This window comes from Sitodiplosis mosellana, unplaced genomic scaffold (assembly GCF_009176505.1).
Source record: "Sitodiplosis mosellana isolate CC-2019 unplaced genomic scaffold, AAFC_SMos_1.0 Smas_scaffold_6167, whole genome shotgun sequence".
NCBI classification, from domain to species: domain Eukaryota; kingdom Metazoa; phylum Arthropoda; class Insecta; order Diptera; family Cecidomyiidae; genus Sitodiplosis; species Sitodiplosis mosellana.
This window is the reverse complement of record NW_022601408.1, coordinates 2,978,557-2,998,668: the sequence shown is the minus strand read 5'-3', so window position 1 is coordinate 2,998,668 and position 20,112 is coordinate 2,978,557. Positions and strand designations below refer to the sequence as shown.

The following is a 20,112-nucleotide window of genomic DNA, read 5'->3' as shown; positions in this document are numbered from 1 at the left end:
TCTTTCTATTTTCCAGATCTATGAGCACTTAAATGATGGCGATTCATTCAACGATCAGCCCGAAAGTCTTAATTTTTAGTTTAGTTTTTTGTTCGATCACACTGAGGACCACAGCCGAAGAGAAGCGATGGTCTAGACAAATATCGAATGCTGGTTTCCTAAACGATTGGATTCCCGTTCAGCCGCAGGCACAACCGCAACCTAGACAAACAAATGGACGTGTATTGAACTTTGGTCCACCATTCGCACAGAATGAATTCAATCAGCAACAGCCATCGGTCGGATCGACCACAACCAATTTGGGTGAACCATTCCAACGGATTTTCTTGCAGCAAATGCATCCACCCAATTTGCCTATTCTGCCACAGAATCAGCAACAATTGCATGTGAGCAATTTCCAATCGACACCATTCCGTCTTCACAATGAAATGCAATTGAATGCCGGCCCATTAAACACTGGACCACAACATTTCCTGTTGCAACATCCACAGCCCGAATTGCCCACACCACAGTTCAGATATCCACAATTCAATCCACAAACCAAACCAGATTTCGTGCGTAATGGTGATTCTAGTCTTCAACCACCACAAACACAGCAGTTAATTCAAAGCGAACCGCCACAACTGAAAACCAACGGTTTGGAAAATCAACAGCCAAGCCTCGAAATGCAAGTACCACCACAAGAAGAAGTACAACTTTTGTATGTTCCATTGGATACTTTGTATCATCAGCAGCAAGAAAAACTTCAACAAAATACGCGATACAATATTTTACCATCGCCAGTAAATCCATTGGCAATCAACAACTTTTATACGCATCATCAAAAATTCCCAGCCACAACTGTCACACCAACCGGTACACCATTCAAAATTACGACTCCACCTGCAGCCAAACTGAGAACAACCACATCGAAGCCCGTTCATCGATTTTCATTCAATACAGTAACCGAAAGCCCAAAACCAAAATCACATCAACCCCCATTGGCCATGTTCATGCGGAACAGTCTATCAGTCGCAAACAGCCCATCAGTGAATGATGTGTTGTCGCATTTGGTGTTCTCACGTTCGATCGATGTCATTGATGCGGTAGGCGGCAATGCACCAAACATTTTCATCGGTCCGTACGGTCTCAATACACCAGATGGCTATTCGAAATTCGAATTACCATACTTGTCAGCACTCGAACAAACTCGCTCTGACCGACAAATCAATATGTTACCATTCTTCGTAGCTCCATTAAGTTATCGTGCACCAAAAGGATTTGCTAAGATCCCGTTACCAACGCCGCATGTCGGATCAGTTGTTGTTAATACACCAAACTCCATTCCAGATGTAAATAGTTACGATAACAAAAACTTCTTCTCGGACGCAAAATTGCATCAACCGACAACGAAAAAGCCAGCCCAATACTTTAGTTATTCGACACCAGCACCAGAACGATCACGTACCACATCACGATTCCGTTTCGGAAGTGAAGTGTCAAAACCAACATACCAACAAAACGAACCGGAAGTTGTGTCACCAACACCAACGACACCATCCAGCCTAAACAATTTCAGTACATTCAAATCAACTCCGGCGTACAAGGCACAAATCGATAATTTATTCCAACACTCAATTGCAAGCGAATCCGATGAACAAAACTTCAATAGTTTCGGTAGCAAATACCACACAACCAGCAACTTTGCAACAGCTGCACCGCCAAAACAAGCGTCACAACCTGTCGTAGATTACCACCGATTGAAAGATGAAGGCCCATCAAAATATCCATTTACTAACACGCAACCAGTCAACACAACCGCATTCACATTCCAAAAAGAAGAGCCACAAAGTGTATTTGGCAGTTTTTTCACGCAAACACCGACCGCATCATTCTTCAACACACCGGAACCAGTTGTACCAGTTGTCACGACAAGGCAACCCGAAGTGACTAAGTTCGATGTCACAAATTTCGACGAACCACAACGCTACAGCCCATTTGTAAGCTCAACGCCACCACCAACAAGCACATCAACTACCAGCACACCATCGGGACATGACGACGAAGACACGTATCGAAATGATGAAATTGAAAAAATGAAATCATATTTCCGTGAACAAGAAGCATTCAAAGTGCGCAATCCAATTGCAATCTCAACACCGGCTGCCTACTATGAAAGCTCATCGACCGGAACACTTGCCACTGAAAAGGGTTACAACGAATTCAGTACAATCCCAACGAGATCGAATTATTTCACCAAAGAGCCCAAACAACACACTCAAAATGTGGCCACAACACCACGCACAACGGTCACCTACTACACAGCTTCATCTTCTGCAGATACGTCGTCTGAACAAGATGTGCCACGATTAAAGGGTCACTCGGTGCATAAGTTCCGATTTGTTGATTCAGTGGTTAAGGATGAAAATCAAATTCCAACCACACCAAAACCCGAAGAAAAATTCATTCAACACGAGCCATTGCAATACAATGAAGTGTACAGTACATCGCCACGCTATGAAACAACCAGAGCTCCATACCGCGAAAGACAAACGATTCCACCATTTGAGGAGAACACGGCAACGTACGACATTCCATCTGAATTGTCACCAATTCAATCAAATTTGCCTGGATTAGTAAATTCATTAATGGAAAAGGATGGAAATACAACACCATATGTAACGGTACCGACAACATCGCCGGTTTCGATTACGACAAGACGATCAAGTATTTCACGCACCAGAACCAGACCACCAACTACACCACGAACACATCAAATCGATGATGGTTCAGCGCCTGAAATCACAACACGTCGTCCAGTCAGAGGAAGACGCCCAATCAACTATGCCAATCGTACTTCAACCGTGCGCACAACCACTCCTCGAAATGTAAGTCGTGTTCGATTTAATCCAACCACCGATGAACGGAATAACATTCGTACCAGCACACGAACACGAGCCCGAGTCACCGGTCGACCAGCCGGAAAAGAAGAAGAAAACATTGATTACCAACGTGATGTGCTCAAACAAAACTATCCGGTTATAACGAAGAACATCAACAAATCAGTCGATGAACAACCAAACAGAGCATACAGTTTTAGTCGTGAAACAACAATTCCACCATTCGAACAAGTAAAAATCGAAAAGAATGTTGAAGTATCGTACAGTGAAAAGGAATCAACGGTACCCGAGCGATATTTTGGTAGCAAAGATGATGGCACAAGAATTCAAAATCAATTATTGCAAAAAGAACCAGAAATTCCTCAAATCATATCGACAACCACTTATACATCCATCCAAAATGAAGACAATCAAGAAGAAATCACTGAAGTGCTGAAAACACGCAAACCATCATTCATTCGTCGTGTTCCAACATCCACCGTACGATCCGTTACAACGCAACGATACACCACTCAATCTCAATCTCAGTCTCAATCCGAATACGATCCAAACAGAGCCAAGGAACGAAACTCGGTAATTAAAATTGCATTTTAAAGTGTGTTTATGTGTGTGTGTGTGTTTTTTCTTTTAGAATTTGAACATGCTCATTTTAAAATCAATGAATTATGGATTTGTTATTCGGTTTGCAATAGGTTCGACAGAAAAATTGGCAAGAAACTAGTTCGGCGGCACCACGCATCGCAAAACCACGCGTACGTGGAAAGCGACCACTTGTAATTGCCACAACAACGGTGAATCCAACCACTGAACTCAATACGGACCAATCATTCCAACAAATCAATTCGTTCAATAAAGGGTTTTACAAAGAATCTCTATACAACAAGAAAACCACTGTAAACGACACCAAAAGCTCACCCGAAAAGGTTTGAACAACAACAGCTTTTTTTGTTTTACTAAACCAGTTTAGTGGCACATTCAATGCTAACACAAGCTTCTCCATTTTTAATGTTTTCACAATGTAGAGAAAGAATCAATTCCGCTTCTCTTTGAACGCTGAGGAAAGTCAATGGTCAGCTAAATTCAATGCAAACTCATTCCAGCCACTCAGTCCAAATGAAAAATCAAAATCATCGAATAATTTGCCTGAAGTTGAAATCGTCACCGCTTCACCAATGTCGGATTCGGAAAAGGTTTGTTTGTTTTGAATACATACATCCTTCATGCTTTACATTGGTTATTTCTTTTTTCATTCATTTACAAAATAACTCTTTTTTTTAAAAAAATTTTTATCGGTTCAAAGGAAACGTACTCGTTTAATGTTCAGGCGAATTTCTTCGATTTTAATAAGAACAAAGAGAATGATAGCGCATCAACAACGACACAGCCGGAAACAAATAACGTTGAACCAGACACGGTTTATAGTAATGAATTAGGCAAAATCAGCTCCAATCGAAATGTTGGCACGGAAGAGAACAGCGTACAAAATTCGAGTCCACAATTTGGTGAGAATAAATCTGGAAAGGCCGGAACATCAGATCAAGAATCTGGACAAAAATCAGAGAAGAAAGGAAGGAGACGTGGAGTATGGAAGCGTGTTCGTGTTCGGCCGGTAGATAGCTTTGAAACGGCTGAATCGCAAAATATCGGCAAACAATTGTACAATACCATCATTAGTGACAATGTTAAGGAATTTGGTGAGCGCAATGCTAAAAAACCAGTTGGTGCACGTATAATCTCAAGCCCGTCAGCTTATGCATACGAAGAAACCATTAACTATAATGATGACATCGATCAAAATGAAAACAATGAACCAGATGTACAAACAGTTTTACCCATGCAAACGACCGAATCAACAAAAGACGATTTTGATCTGACTACAATGAGTAGTGAATCGGTTGAATCCAGCGAAATAACCACTGAATCCATTGAAAAAGATGAACGAGAATTGGAGGCTACGTCAACAGTTAACTATAATGATTCAGATGACTTGACCACAACGATAATGCCATTCATTTCATCGGGGGATGATTTGGAAAGTTTGGAAAAATCAACGGAACGACCAAAAACCAATACAGCATCCGCCCATGATAAGAGTATCAAAAGCAATGTTAGCGATCAAATAAGTGAACCAAGTAGCATTATGGATGAGGTTAAGCAAAAATTGACTGAACTCTTCTCATTTGAGGATGATGATGTGGTGGTCAGCACAACGGAACGTGTATTCAAATTTAATCGCAATTTCAAACGGCCAAAATCTCCTTTACCACATTACACCACCGTTGACCGAAATCCATTGGTAAATGACATTGCGAACGATGAAAAAGATAGCGAAAGCGGTGTTAAATCATCGCCAGCTTCAATGAAATTGGAGCCAGTCCCCGTATTAAAAACGATCTTACGTCCGATAACAGAACCCTCATCCTTTCACAAAGAACTGATGGATTCTGTAATTTATGCAACGTCAACATCAACAGAAATTACCGAATCAACCGAAATTTGCTACCGAGGCAGATGCGTAAAAACACACAAGAAACCATAAGTTTCTTTCATTATTGATCGACGATAAATCGAGCAATTTAGATTACAATTTTCTTAATCATTCCATTTTCGACTGAACGAATGGAATACTATCTAATTCTAATTCTAAAGAGAAAGAAAAAAAAAAGAAAAAAAGAAAACATAAACATCAATGATGCAATTACCAAGGTTTTGCCAAGAATTTTGCCAAATAAAAAGACATACAATCACACGACTCGAATCGTACGTATGGTGAATATACGACTCGTATATTGTAACACACTTCGTCCGGTAATCCAAAATTAAATGTAAAACATGTTAGTTGATAAGCCTTTTTGACAAGTTGGGAACAAGAAATTGAAACGAAACGACGAAATTTATTATTATTATTTTTTTATTATTTCATTAAATCATCATTTTCTAGCTGCATCCATTTCGCCATTTCGATCACCATAGTAATTTTTTTTAAGAGAGTGAAAAAAAAAACAATTTCTTCTCCCCGATTTTCATAGATTTTTGTTTCACAGATTTTTTTTTTTGTCTATCTTCGTTACTAAGTCCTTTGTTAACAATATTTATTTATTTCGTTTGTACTATTTTAAAAATAGAAATGAGAAAAAAAAGAAAAAAAAAAGAGAATCCTATTATTATGAACAAAAAGATACCATGATGATGTGAAAGACAACAACCTTCAAAATTTGAAAATTTGTGCGACACATACAACAAATTACTCATCTTCCAGTCGCCAACCATTAAATCTATCATTGCCTTCCAAATTATGACGCGTTCTAACAATTATCGATTTATAATAGGTTGAAATGTATGTTAACTGATAAAAAATAAATAAATTATAAAAACATATATTCAAAGTGTTTTATTTCGAGTTGATTTGTTTTTCTGCTTCTGTGATAAAAGCAGATAACGGTATTTATGGGAAAATAGGAAGATGCACCGAGCGGTAAGTATTTTGAAATTAGTGTTGCACACGTGATACAAATGGCATACTAACCCGATGTGAAACATTTTTGACACCTAATGAACTGATCCGACAGTGCGACAGAAGAACAGTGTATGAAGAAGAACCATACAAAACATTCGATTATACACACGGATTTCAATCCAGAAATTTGAATCCTTTGTTTATATTCTCTGTTTTTAAATTTAAAGATGGTTCGTGCAAATTGTACACGTTTTCTAGTTTGTCCATTATGGTAGTTAAAGATTAAGTATTGAATAATGTGCGTTAGTCGAATACATCAAATATCAAAGTAACATTTAAGCCATCACAGAAAAAATAAGAACATCGGGAAAAAAAAGGAGAAGAAAAAAATTCCACGAAATGAAAATGTCACCAAAAAAGAATAATTTCGTGCCGCGAATCATGGTCTTTCGTCCAACATGGGAAGAATTCTCGAATTTTTCCAAATACATTGAATACATGGAATCAAAAGGTGCACATTTAGCGGGAGTTGTCAAGGTAAAACATTTATGCTACAAGAACGATCTGTCATTGAAATCGATTGTTGTCAATTTCAATACGGTTGGTTTGAACAATCAAAATTGAACTTTATGTTTTATGCACTTCGTATCGTCTTCAGGTGATACCGCCGCCAGAATATGTGCCACGAAAATCGGGCTATGATTTAGACAACTTGAAAATAACAATACCAGCACCGATTGAGCAAATTGTATCGGGCAAGCAAGGAATCTACCAGCAAATAAACGTTCAGAAGCGACCAATGACCGTGAAGCAATTCCGTGATCTAGCATTGTCCGACCGTTATCAAACGCCGAAACACTTTGACTATGAAGATTTGGAACGTAAATACTGGAAGAATGTCACGTATATTGCACCAATTTATGGAGCCGATGTTGCGGGCACATTGACTGACCCAGATGTCACAAGTTGGAATATAAATAATTTAGGCACAATTTTGGATTACGTAAACAAAGACTACGGCATATCGATAGCCGGTGTCAACACAGCCTACTTATATTTCGGTATGTGGAAAACGTCCTTCGCTTGGCACACAGAAGATATGGATCTGTACTCCATAAACTATTTACATTTCGGTGCGCCAAAGACATGGTATGCTATACCAACCGCTTATGGTCGCAAACTCGAAAAGTTGGCTAATCGCCTGTTTGCCGAAAACTATGAACTGTGTAACGCACATTTAAGGCACAAAATGACGATAATCAGCCCGCAGGTTTTACGCCAAAATCAAATACCGTTCAACAAAGTTACACAAGAGCCGGGCGAAATCATGATCACATTTCCATTTGGATACCATGCTGGTTTCAATCATGGTTTCAACTGCGCCGAGTCAACGAATTTTGCTGCATTGCGTTGGGTTGAATATGGAAAACGTGCAGCACACTGCCAGTGCCGGTAATTTTTTTTTTGTTTTTTTTGGCCTGGGTTCTACTTCTATTTTTCACTCTGAACACTGTGCTCTTAACTATTTTAGAAGGGATGCGGTCAAGATCTCCATGGATACGTTCATCAAAAGGTTTCAGCCGGAAAACTACAGCAAATGGCGAAGCGGCAACGATGTCGGCCCACATCCAGAAGATTCACATCGGCTACGCTCTGACACGTAAGCGAGGTTTTGCAAATTTGATGGTAAAATTACAACGATTTTATTCTATCTCTAATTTTTTTTCTCGATAGAAACGGTACCAATACTTCCATTAAGCAAAAATCGATAAGTCGATCCAAAAGCCAGGATCGTCCATCGGGCTTAAAAAGGTAGGCAAATGGAATATTTTTTGCATTTTTTCGAGATTGATAACTCAATGTATTGTATTTTAGGCGAAAAGTCGAAATGTCAAAGTTCGTTGTGCCTGAGCATATGAATCCAAAAGTGGTTTTGAACAATATTTGGAAAGAATTGGCTGATGTTGGCGTTGCTGTGAATCTCTTGCCGCCGGGAAATATTAAGAAAACCATTAGCATTAGATACAGCACCAAAACCCAATCTCTTTTCGGTGACGACATTTAGAACATTTAGATTGATGCAAGAAAAAAAACGAAAATTATTACTATTTTGAAAAGTCTGCGAACGGATCACATATTCATTCAAACGTGATTTATTTCCTTCATTCATTTGTGCGAGAGAGAAAGAAAAAACTTTCGACCGAAATTTATTTATCATCTTCATTCGCAACTGTTTATATTTCATTGAATTCATCGAAAGCGTTAATGAATTAGGATGAATATTTCATCACATAGTGTAAGAATTCTGAACATGAATAGGATATAACACTGTATTATAAAGCAAACTAATTCGGAATATTGAATACACTGTCATTTAGGTTAGTAGCAAACAATTCGTTTCCAAAGGTTTGAAAAGAAGAAAGATAAACATTAGGTATTCACGATGCAATAATAGTAAATAGACATTAAGACAAATGGATTTTCAGTTTGATTTTGCAAAATTGACTTAAAAAATTATTATAGGCCATTTTATGGCTCGTATTTGAAGTGAAGTGAATTACAAATTGTGAACATTTTTATTTATTTATACCGGTTTGAATGAAAATAAATGTGTCATAGCAAGTCGAACTCGGTTTTTTTTTCTCTTCTGTTTCCAATAAGCAATTGTGTGTGTATATGCTTGCGGGAAATGCATTTGATTGAAGTGAAGTTGTCCGTGAAAGACGAGCCATATTTTTTCATGGAAAATACTATTTTTGGATGCAGTGAATGCTTTTATTCTATTAATAAATCATGTTTCCACCTATGTATTACGTACATGATTCAAGAATTTTTCTTCCTTATTTTCTCTATTGGGTTCGTATTATTGGCGAAAAGATTTTTATTCAAATGCTATGAAATTCTAACCGAATGCAATCTAAAATGCGGAAAATTCAAATCTGTTCTACGAATGATTAAAATCAAGTATGAATTACAGCCATCGTTTTTCTTATTGCGTTTCTCGTTCTATTACATAGAGTATACTACATTTGAAAAAACATTTTCTAAATTCAACTTTTTTCCCTTTTTCGTCAATGAAGAGACCACGAATTTTATGGTCCATATTTCGTGGATATCACATAAGACAAACACAAATTTACTACCATTTTTTTTTTTCAATCCGATTCGCTTAATGCATACACATCTCAATCGTTTCATTTAATTCAAAACATAAGATAACAGTGAGAAAAGTGAGAACTGGTCAACAGTGTAGTAAAATCTGGTCTGGATCAGTAACGCGTGTTTTTTATGGGGCACACTAGATTTGGTTTTTTTGACATTTGACTTGACGTAAATAATAGGCAATGAAAATCTATACACACATTTTATTTCGTACTGCATTTTCTGAAGCGCAGTGCAAAACAGAATTTCGCAATTTGGAGAAGGAAAATTATTAAAATTGCACTTGGCTGTTTGATGCATTTACAGTGTGACATTGTATAAAATCGATACGTTTGAAGTTCAAAGTGATAAATATTCGTCGCATTCGGAGTATAAAGTGAATTTTTGACGAAAAAAAGTTCTATTTGATTACATAAACTGGTTTTAAAATCTGCATAACGTGAAATATCAATTCCATATCCGTAAACATTTTTTTTCATTCTCTTTCGTGTGCGCTCCTGTATTTTGCATTTGCATGACAATCGTCGACGGTTGCTTAGAAATGGTCAACATTCATTGAATGCTTTTCCATCGTTAATGGAATATGACATCAATGGAAAATATGTTATAAAAATCCGTCAATAGAAAAAGCGCGTGTGAAAATAACAAGAAAAAAAAAACATAAAACAATGGTTACATGGAACACAAACAAGCGAATAGTGCGTATTTTGTTGGTGGGCGATCCAGGCGTTGGGAAAACATCTCTCATTTTATCATTGGTGAGCGAAGATTTTCTCGAAGATGTTCCACCAAAAGCAGAAGAAATCACTATTCCGGCCGATGTAACGCCTGAACAAGTACCAACCAACATCGTTGATTACAATGGTAACAAATTAATTTTTGGTTTCGCATCATTTAATCAAAAACAGTACAATTGGAAAATCACCGATTAAATATAATGTTGTTTTTTTTCTTCTTCTTCTTGAAACAGCATCTGAACAAAATGATGATTCATTGCACGAGGAGATCAACAAAGCACACGTTGTTTGCATTGTGTACTCAGTTGAAGATGAATCGTCGATGGACCGCATAAGTGAATATTGGTTGCCATTGATTCGTGACTCGGTGAATGAAAGCGAACAACGTAAACCAGTCGTTCTAGTAGGAAACAAAATCGATTTGATTGACTACTCAACCATTGATGTATGTTGAAAATATTTGGCGATTTTTTTTTTATCCTATGTGAATGCGATTATTTATTTGAATTTCAGAATGTGCTCGGTATAATGGAAGACTTCCCCGAAGTAGAAAGTTGCGTGGAATGTTCGGCAAAAACTCTACACAACATATCCGAAATGTTTTATTATGCACAAAAAGCGGTACTTCATCCGGCGGCACCTCTATATTCGATGGAAGATCAAGATGTATGTCTATTTGTCGATCCTATTAGCCTAACTAAATCATTTTGACATTATTTCAATTTACTTCAATTGAATTTTTTCAATCCATTCCGATTTTAGTTGACTGAAAAATGCAAAAAGGCTTTGGTTCGAATTTTCAAAATTTGCGATATCGATGGTGATGGATTGCTCAATGATTTTGAATTAAATCATTTTCAACGGCGTTGTTTCAATGCCCCGCTTCAGCCGCAGGTACTTGAAGAGGTGAAAGCTGTGCTCAGTAAAAATGTACCCGATGGCGTTGTCAACGATGCCGTCACATTGAAGGGCTTCTTATTTTTGCATTGTTTGTTCATTCAACGCGGTCGAAATGAAACGACATGGGCTGTATTGCGTCGTTTTGGCTACAATGAAACCTTAGAAATGTCAAAGGAGTACCTACAACCGGCTATCAAAATACCACCGGGCAGTAGCACAGAGCTATCACATCGTGGTCAACAATTTTTAACTATGCTATTCGAGCGGAATGATCGTGATTTAGATGGCGCCCTGTCGCCAGACGAGCTCAAATCACTGTTTTCAGCTTGTCCAGCATTGCCGTGGCCATCGCTATCCGATCTACGTCGCATAGTACCAACCAATGAAAAAGGTTGGCTCACACTTCATGGCTGGATTTGCCGTTGGACACTTCAAACGCTGGTCGATTTGCCTCGAACTCTGGAATATCTCGCTTATTTGGGATTTAATGTGCACGAGAACGAATCACAATTAACCGCCATACAAGTGACACGAGAACGAAGACTAGATTTGGCTAAGAAACAAAGCAATCGCACCGTGTACATGTGTCATGTCATCGGACCGAAAAGCGCTGGCAAAACAGCATTGTGCCGGGCACTCATTGCTGAGGATATGAAGCGATTGCTCGAACGAGATTTTCGAAGTGGCTCACATTATTGCATCAACAGTGTACAAATTTATGGTAAGAAGAGGGAAGAGTTAGCTAATTAACTAAATCAAAAGAATCGGCCAGCTGATTTTTTGCCAACATTTTTTGATCTGATTGACATGTTTTAGGTCAAGAAAAGCATCTGGTTATGCGTGATATTGAAGTTCGTCAAGTATTGGATCCGTTGCAGCCGCAGGATGTTCATTGTGATGTGGCATGCCTAGTCTATGATACAAATAACCCCAAGTCATTTGAGTATATTGCTCGGATCTACATAAAGTATTTTGCCGAAAGCAAAATTCCCGTACTGATCACAGGCACCAAAGGTGATTTGGCCGAGGTGCGGCAGGAATATCTATTGCAGCCCGCCGAATTTTGTCAGAAATATAAAATCCTACCACCGCAAATATTTAGTCTGAAGCACAATAAAAAGGATTTATACGTGAAGCTAGCTACAATGGCCGCATTTCCGTAAGTTTATCCCCCTGATACTGATAAATTGTGATGAATTGTTCTAGCTAAATTGCATGTCTATTATTTTCTTCGTGTAATTTAGGCGGTTTCAGGCAGCATGGATATTATTTTACAGACATCGTTTGGAGCATCTTTGGGATTCAACGTAAGTCAACTGAACATTTATCAATTTGAACGATGACCAAATTTATTCATATTTCATAAACAAATTTAACTGTTTTTCAGAAATCTGAGACACTTCGGTCTCATGAGTTCGGATCCGCAGCTATGGTGGAAGGCTGGCATTGGATTGGCGGCAGCAACATGCTTCGGTTATTTTATAGTTAAGCTTTTTCAAAGATCAACACCCAGCTAAATGCGATCATAAACTTTTTACGTTCAAATAGCTTCTCTTCAATCACATACATTTAAAACAAAAGAAAATCAATTGAATAATTATCGTGTAAATATATTTTTTTAAGGAAATCAATTTGAAAAAGAATCATATGAATAAACAACAAAAAAAAAGAAGAAAAACATTCATCCAGTCAAAATAATCGGTCGACCCATTTGTGTTATAATCAAAACAGATGATTAAAAAAAAAATTGTGATGTATTTAATCATAGTTGTTGACGTAACGCGTTTATTCATCACAGCAAATAAAACTTCCTTCACATTTACAAAATTATGAATGAATCGTAGTGTTTTTAAGGCCAAACAATGTTGACGTTGAATCATGCAACAAAATATAGTAACAGATCAATAATCCAATTTGCTTGTTTCATCCGCGTACAAAGCTATTGCAAAATCAGCATGATTTTAATTTCTCATCATTTTTAAAAGGTTTAGTTTTGCTGTCAATATTGGAAGAAAAGAATATCGTCGAAACTATTGGGTCTACAACTTAAAAACCGGAATTTTACGTAAAATGGCACCAGTTGCTTATGCGCTGTAGCATTTGAATGACATATATGTGTATTTGAAAGGCCTAATCATTACCTGTCAAAATCAGTGAAAATAGTTTGTTTTGGTTGTGCACATCATATTTTTTTTCACGATGGAAAATTTTGAAAATTGGCGAAAAAAACAGCATTTGCGGGGGCTGTTTTTTTTCACACGGAAAAAATATGAAAAAATGATTATTCTTCGTATCGGATTGGCGCTGATTATCAACAATGGAACCTTCTCGATAGACTCATGCAGGAAAAACCATATGTGGATCGTTGCTCCTTGTCATTATAGGGGGCGCAGCAATCGCTCCCTCAAAAATGGGCGTTTTTCCATATTTGCGGGGGTGGAGAAGATATGGTCCGTTGTGCGGAGGTAAAATCATATCGAAATGTTAGATTTGATCGCTCCCAACAATAAATAATTGTTATATATCCATTTTTGACAGCAGAATCGAAAAATTTGCACAATGCACCAAAAAATTGGTTTTTCAGGGAAAAAAAATTCAGTGACTTTTTACACATCGAGACAAAAATTTCTAAGAAGCAGTTGAATGAGAACACGCGCTATGCCCCCGCTGTATACTCCAGACATTGCTCCTTCTAACTACCACTTGTTTCAGACAATTCAAATCACCTAAGTGGAGAACGGTTCACTTTTTTTTTCAACAGCTCGAAAAATGGGTCAATCCTTTTTTAGGGTCAAAAGTCCCGTTATTTTATTTCGAAATGTTAACTGTAAATTGCCTGAAATATAGGTAAAGGATGTCGCTTCCGATAGCCAATACTTTGAATGACATGTTATTTCAATAAATTATCGAAATAAAGCAGTTTTTTTTTCACAAAAAATTCCGGTTTTTAAGTTGTAGACCCAATATATACTGAAAAAAAGGCAGATGAAAAACAAATTCAATAAATAAAATAAAAACCAGAAAATCTTACATTCACATTCGTTTTTATTGGTAAATCAATAATTGTCTTTTTTTTATATCGCTTAATTTTCTTAAAAAGCCAATCCTTTCGCTCAATTTTCACTCCATTATTAAATATTTTGAGCAGGTTTCGTGACGATAAAATATGTATGTCAATGTGTATTTTCATGCCTTTTTGTGAGTGTGTGTGTGTGGAATGGACGCTAAACACCAACAAAATTACTGTACTTGTAAAAAGAAACAAACAATTCATTAATTGACATTTGTGTCAATGCATGCAAAATTTCAACCGAATCCAGTCTGATCTCGATCAGGCCATAAAAAAAGAGAATGTTCATTACAATTTTATTTGATTCGTAAATTCGAAAATATTGATGCAATCGAATTAATACAATTGTATTACATTATATACTTATTTTTACATTCGGCTGATCTTTGAGATGGAATCAGTGTGAATTTATGCAGGGATTGACAATACATTTACATTCAATATCTTATATTCTTTGTATATGGTAAAGATAAAGTTAATGATAGAGATTCTTTTTGTTTTTGTTTTTGGTTTTCGTGTGCTGCACCAACGCAAATGCAAACTCAATGCAAGAAAAATCGTTTGTTGTACGGCACTGCAACAACTTGAGATAAAGGTACTGGAGGTTCCATATATATATTTTACAACACCATACAGAATGTATGTGCTATTGTTTTGGTATCTTTTCTTTTCAAAACGGAAAATTTCGCTTCATTTGATTTTCAAGGTGATTTAGATATTTTAATGCCCTGGATTCCATCCACTTTAATTTCGATTAAGAATAAACATTGGTCGAAAATAGAAACAAGTCAAGAAATACATGGATACTCAAAATTTATGTATTCTAATAAATATCAAGCATTTTTGTTTTGGTTTGACATTTAATTTTTTTTTTGTTGATGCTACTGTTTCACTTATTCCAGTAGTGACCATATGATTTGGCAAAATTGAGGGAATTCGAAAATTAAATGTACATGCGAGACTCATATTGATTGCGGAAAAATATCAATGCACTTGAACCGTATTAAACGACATAATAGCTCTCATTATATTCGATTGGAATATCATTCAAAGCCCATTGAAGCAACGTCTGATGTCGATGCAATTAGCTAAAGTAATCTAGAAAAACCGAATACCTTCGAAACATGTGTTGAAATTTTGTTGTTTGTTTTTTTCCTGTTTGTTTATGCTTCAATTTTGATTTGCATGCCACTTTTGTACTGAATGAAGCATTTAATTTTGCGAAAAAATGGCTTGTTTTATTGTGTAGGGGAGTGTGGTTAGTTTTTGTAGCAACACATATCGTGATGCACATCTCTTATATGAAATCATTGGTGAAAAATTTACCGCACGAGCAATCGTCTCATGCACTCCCTCAATTATTTGCATTCGTGTGTCGACAATAGAAAAAATCTTATATATCAAACCCGGTTTACTGAAATCTACAGACAAAACCAAACATAATAGTTCCAACAAATTTGCAGCAAAGGCTTGACGTGATTTTCAAAATCTTTAAAGATTTTCAATTGAAACCCATATACCATCATGGATAGTTACACACGTTTCAACAAGTGCATTTTCGGTTGGGAACGCTATTTGTTTCAATTGATTGGCCACGATGTTCCCATTGGAAAGCTGAAACAGAATGCAATGAGCTACACAATTTACATTTCCGTTGTTTTGGTAATTGTGAGTAAAATTTACACTTTTGTCATGAACGACGATATTTTCGGTGTGTGTATTTTGCTTGCACATTTCCTTAGGCTCACTTCAGGTGTGTCAATCAACATCACCGAAATTAGCTGTGTTTGATTCAAAATTTGGTTTTGTTTTAGTGTATGGTAAAATTATACAGTCGTCAATATGTTGACGATATTCAATGGGTTGTGTATTCAAGATTTTTAAGGGTTCATATCGAAACCAAGTCTACCGAGCGAAAATAATATTGACCATGTTTTTGTTGACCTCCCTTTGTCTATCGGCCACTGATTACTTTCTGGTCGTGATAATCATAAGCACATTGATTTTTTTTCCAAGCTAATTTCGTTTGAAATACATCACATTCACATGGATTATCCTTCATCCAAGGATTATCAATGCATAAAATTAGAGCTGGGTTTAGAAACATTATTCTAATGCACCAAAAGCTGAGCGAGTGAAGTGAATTGCGGTTTTGAATGAACTTGAAGTGAACAGACGCAAATTATGAACTGGCTGAGGTACATGGCACGTGTTGAAAATCTCACATTTAAAACGTACTTTGCTCAAGTGTAAACATTCTGTTATACATGTTTTTAAAATAATTTCCAATTCATGCAATAGATTTCATACAATAGATTGCATTCATGATTTAAATGGTTGGATTTTCGGTTGGGCGATTGTTCACCACAAAAAAAGGACTCATGTTTTCAAACTATGTTCAGGATCAGGTATTTACTTGTGACATTGATTATGCTGATAGACGAACATGGCTAGGCTGTACATAATCGATTTTATGACAAATTTCCGAGCGAAATCACTTAAAATGAATTATGCACTTTTCTAAATTATTTTTCATTTGTTTAATTTGGTTTTCATTTTTTTTTTCTATTACAGCCGTAACAAGTTCAGCACAATTCATGCCAACAATATTATTTTCATCCCCTAATTAATATGCATACTGTTTATTTTCATTTGTTGTTGTTTCGAATGACTTTTGTTTCATCTTCAAAAACGAATCATATGTTCTTCTTTCCTTCGTTAAATAATCGCTTAAAATTGGTTTTCCTTTGAATTGGTATTGATTATTCCATTTATTTTTTCTTTGTTTTTCGTTTGCTTGCTTTGTGTTTTTGTGTTTAAATTACGATGATTACAAGAATTATGACGACATCAATATTAAATGGCGACACAACTGACACTAGCTTATTTCTGCATCTTTCGAATTTCGAAGATGATTTACATTTCATTGTTCGTGTCGTATTTATGGATATTCATTTTATATAATGAACTTTAAGTTTAACTGGATAGGCGGATTTAAAAATGAGGATTTTCTTGATTAATATTCTGTGATCATAAGTTTTGATTCCGGTGGATGGTCTTTTAGCAAATGGCAAATCAAATTAATCTGCTGCTTAAATGAGATTCTGCTCTATTCAAAAAAAAAAAAGAAAAGAATCATTTTCAGTAGTTGAACTTGAAAAATGGTTACAAGATAATATTATAAAAAAAATACGATGTCACAATTAGCTGAAGAATTTATTTGTATATAAATCACAACACAATGAACAACATTCGAAAAACTGTAACATTTCCTCTTCTTTCGAACAAAGCCATTTCCCGTCAACCACGATTCGATTCGATTGAATGGTCTGAAAAATATTCCATTTTCATTTATTTTTCTTGGCAGTAAATATAGTAAAATAAATTTTATGAATGAAATAGTTTGGAAAAAAGTTTCGTTGAATGAGGACAAAGATGAATAATTATGGTTCCTGCCAATTGTGTGAAGTCATTGGCGAAATTCATTATGTTTGCCGCATTCGGTGTTGTAAATGAAAGTGAATGAGATTTAACGACGTTGGAAAACAGAGTAAGAATGTGTTTTTTTTTTTTGGCAAGATTTACTTACAAAGGTGGTCATTTTAGCTAGATCAGATTGGAAATCATAAGTACAGTTATTGCATTACAAATACAGCCGATTTTCCTAATCTTCTGTGAATTAAGAAGAAGAAATGAGCGTCTATAAAAAAGATTATCGTTTTTGTGATGAGCCTACAAAATTATTCATTCCATTGGCACACGAATATGTCGAATTAAAGCTGTTATCCGAGGAAGTGACAAGAAAACGACTCTGTTATTCATTTTACGCACATTTCGATAAAATTTAATATCAATTAATCATTGAAATACACTCCGCATCAATTTTGAGCTTTTATCCGAAAACATTTTAAATCGCAATTTTCTGTGTTTTTTCTTCTTCTTCTTCTTCCCTCCTCATTTGGTTCATTTAAATTTATTAATAAGTGCTTGATATTATTTACTATTGCTGAAGTAGTTTACGTGCTCTAGTTGCTTTTGATAACTAAATAGCTTCAATTCCACGGGTCGTTGAACTTTAAAAGAAAGCACCAAAGATTGCATTTTCATTGTGATATATTTTAATCGGTGTGTGTGTGTGTGTGTGTGTGTATTTGTATGTGATTTGCGCGAGAGAAAAAAAAGGTGATAAATTGTTCGATTGGTTTGATTCGTGTGGCAAATTTGATTCTGTGCCGGTATTCTACAACACATTCCGAACACTTTGTTCGGAACGTTCAATTGCATTTTGGAAGGTGGAATCCAAACGTTATATATGGATTTGTATCTATTTTATTGATTGAACGTTTGATATCCACCTTCCAAAATGCAATTGAACGTTCCGAACAAAGTGTTCGGAATGTGTTGTAGAATACCGGCACTGTTTTCAGAAGGAGACAAAAGAACATAATTCGTTTGCATACAACATCTCTTGGTTCTATTCCGATTTTATTATTTCACTCCACTTAGTATATTGTATAAATGTTTGTTGTTTCATTTTGTGTTTGCTTTAAATCGTATTCACGAACATAAGACATTTTTATATATGTACATTTATTGCATTTTTGTTTGCTGTGGTTCCTGTTCTCGTTTACTTGTATATGATTTAAATTGAAAACATCGATTAGCCTACGGTTTTTATTTCTTCTTCTCATTACTCTCTTTATGAGTTATTATTGTTTAATCTCAATACGGACACATCCATTTAAATTTGTATTTCATTGATTTTTTTTCTATGACATTGATATTATTATCGTAAATTATGCTTCGATCTTGTCGTATTTAACGAAAACATCCAAATAAATTCCATTTCACATTTTATTACATTGATTAAATCTAGGTAGTATATTGAAAGAAACAAAACGGTTGGATTTTTTTTTTTTTTTAATAAAGAACATCTAAACTGAGTTTACTGCGAACAACATCTCTTTTACTCTAACAGCAATTCGTACACGAACGAGTCAGTGTGACGGTTGGTGTGAGCGAGACAGGATTTGACAGCAAACAATTTGGTTGTATCAGTTTAAATGTTCTTTTGTTTTGCTATCGATGGCTTTTCTTCAAATGCAATGAGAATTCCCCATGCAAATCCGGAGAGAATGGAAAAAGTCGTTGGGTAAATGACATGGAAACCGAACATGAATTTATGGCAATGCCTAAGCGACAAACAAACAAACAAAAAAATATTAATAAATTAAATTAATTCAAGATTCATCTAAAATCACTGAAATCAACAACAAAACGAGTAAAATTTTCGCTACGGAAAAATTGGTGAACGTAGTTTTCATTTTGTTGTTGTTGTTTTTTTTTTTTAAATTAATTTCATAAAATTACTGATATTTTCATTACAATAATGATTCTTTAATATGTTTATATAAAAAATGCTAATCTATTTTTTTTTATGAACAGGTATGAAAATATATTTTGCACATTTCACAATTTGTTTGCCAAGTACTTGCATTTGTTGTTGTTCTTGTTGTTGCGGTTGATGTTATTATTATATATTTTTTTGTCATTTTTTGTCGTTTAAAGAGTTTTAAGCAAATTTACAAAGACACACATCGATAAATTCCAAATACTGCTTAGTTTATAGTAAATTGTATTTCAAATTACAAAGGAGACAAAGCGACACCCCAGTAAACTGTATTTCTTTTTCTTGATTTTAACTATGTTTGTCCTATTTCACCGTGTGCATTATACGAACGAATATAATTGTTTTTGTTGTTGTTGTTGTTGTTGTTTATTTATTATTTGGTCGAAAAGTGTATTGAGAAGAATTCTTGAAAGTATAGAAAAAAGTTTTTCCGTTTTTCGATGTCGATTGTATGCAACAATACGAAAAACAAACATAATTGTTTAAAAAAAAATCAA

The 20,112-nt window shown here is 35.6% G+C and overlaps 3 protein-coding genes across 3 annotated transcripts; all 3 read left to right on the top strand.

Annotated features, from left to right (window-relative positions):
- On the top strand, positions 1-6,257 carry LOC129575500 (mucin-17). Its single transcript, XM_055459222.1, has 4 exons — positions 1-3,452; positions 3,572-3,802; positions 3,902-4,069; positions 4,180-6,257. Exons 1-4 carry the CDS (start codon positions 33-35, stop codon positions 5,416-5,418), a joined length of 5,058 nt encoding a protein of 1,685 aa, XP_055315197.1. The 5' UTR covers positions 1-32; the 3' UTR covers positions 5,419-6,257.
- A 161-nt stretch (positions 6,258-6,418) lies between these two features.
- Positions 6,419-8,964, top strand: LOC129575499 (probable lysine-specific demethylase 4B). The gene is made up of 5 exons (XM_055459221.1): positions 6,419-6,873; positions 6,995-7,788; positions 7,868-7,996; positions 8,071-8,148; positions 8,212-8,964. The coding sequence occupies exons 1-5, from the start codon at positions 6,736-6,738 to the stop codon at positions 8,399-8,401; spliced, it is 1,329 nt and encodes a 442-aa protein (XP_055315196.1). The 5' UTR covers positions 6,419-6,735; the 3' UTR covers positions 8,402-8,964.
- Positions 8,965-9,105: 141 nt separating this feature from the next.
- LOC129575498 (mitochondrial Rho GTPase) lies at positions 9,106-13,048 on the top strand. The gene is made up of 7 exons (XM_055459220.1): positions 9,106-10,362; positions 10,469-10,680; positions 10,749-10,901; positions 10,998-11,856; positions 11,952-12,294; positions 12,380-12,442; positions 12,523-13,048. Exons 1-7 carry the CDS (start codon positions 10,167-10,169, stop codon positions 12,650-12,652), a joined length of 1,956 nt encoding a protein of 651 aa, XP_055315195.1. The 5' UTR covers positions 9,106-10,166; the 3' UTR covers positions 12,653-13,048.
- The last annotated feature ends 7,064 nt before the right edge of the window (positions 13,049-20,112 follow it).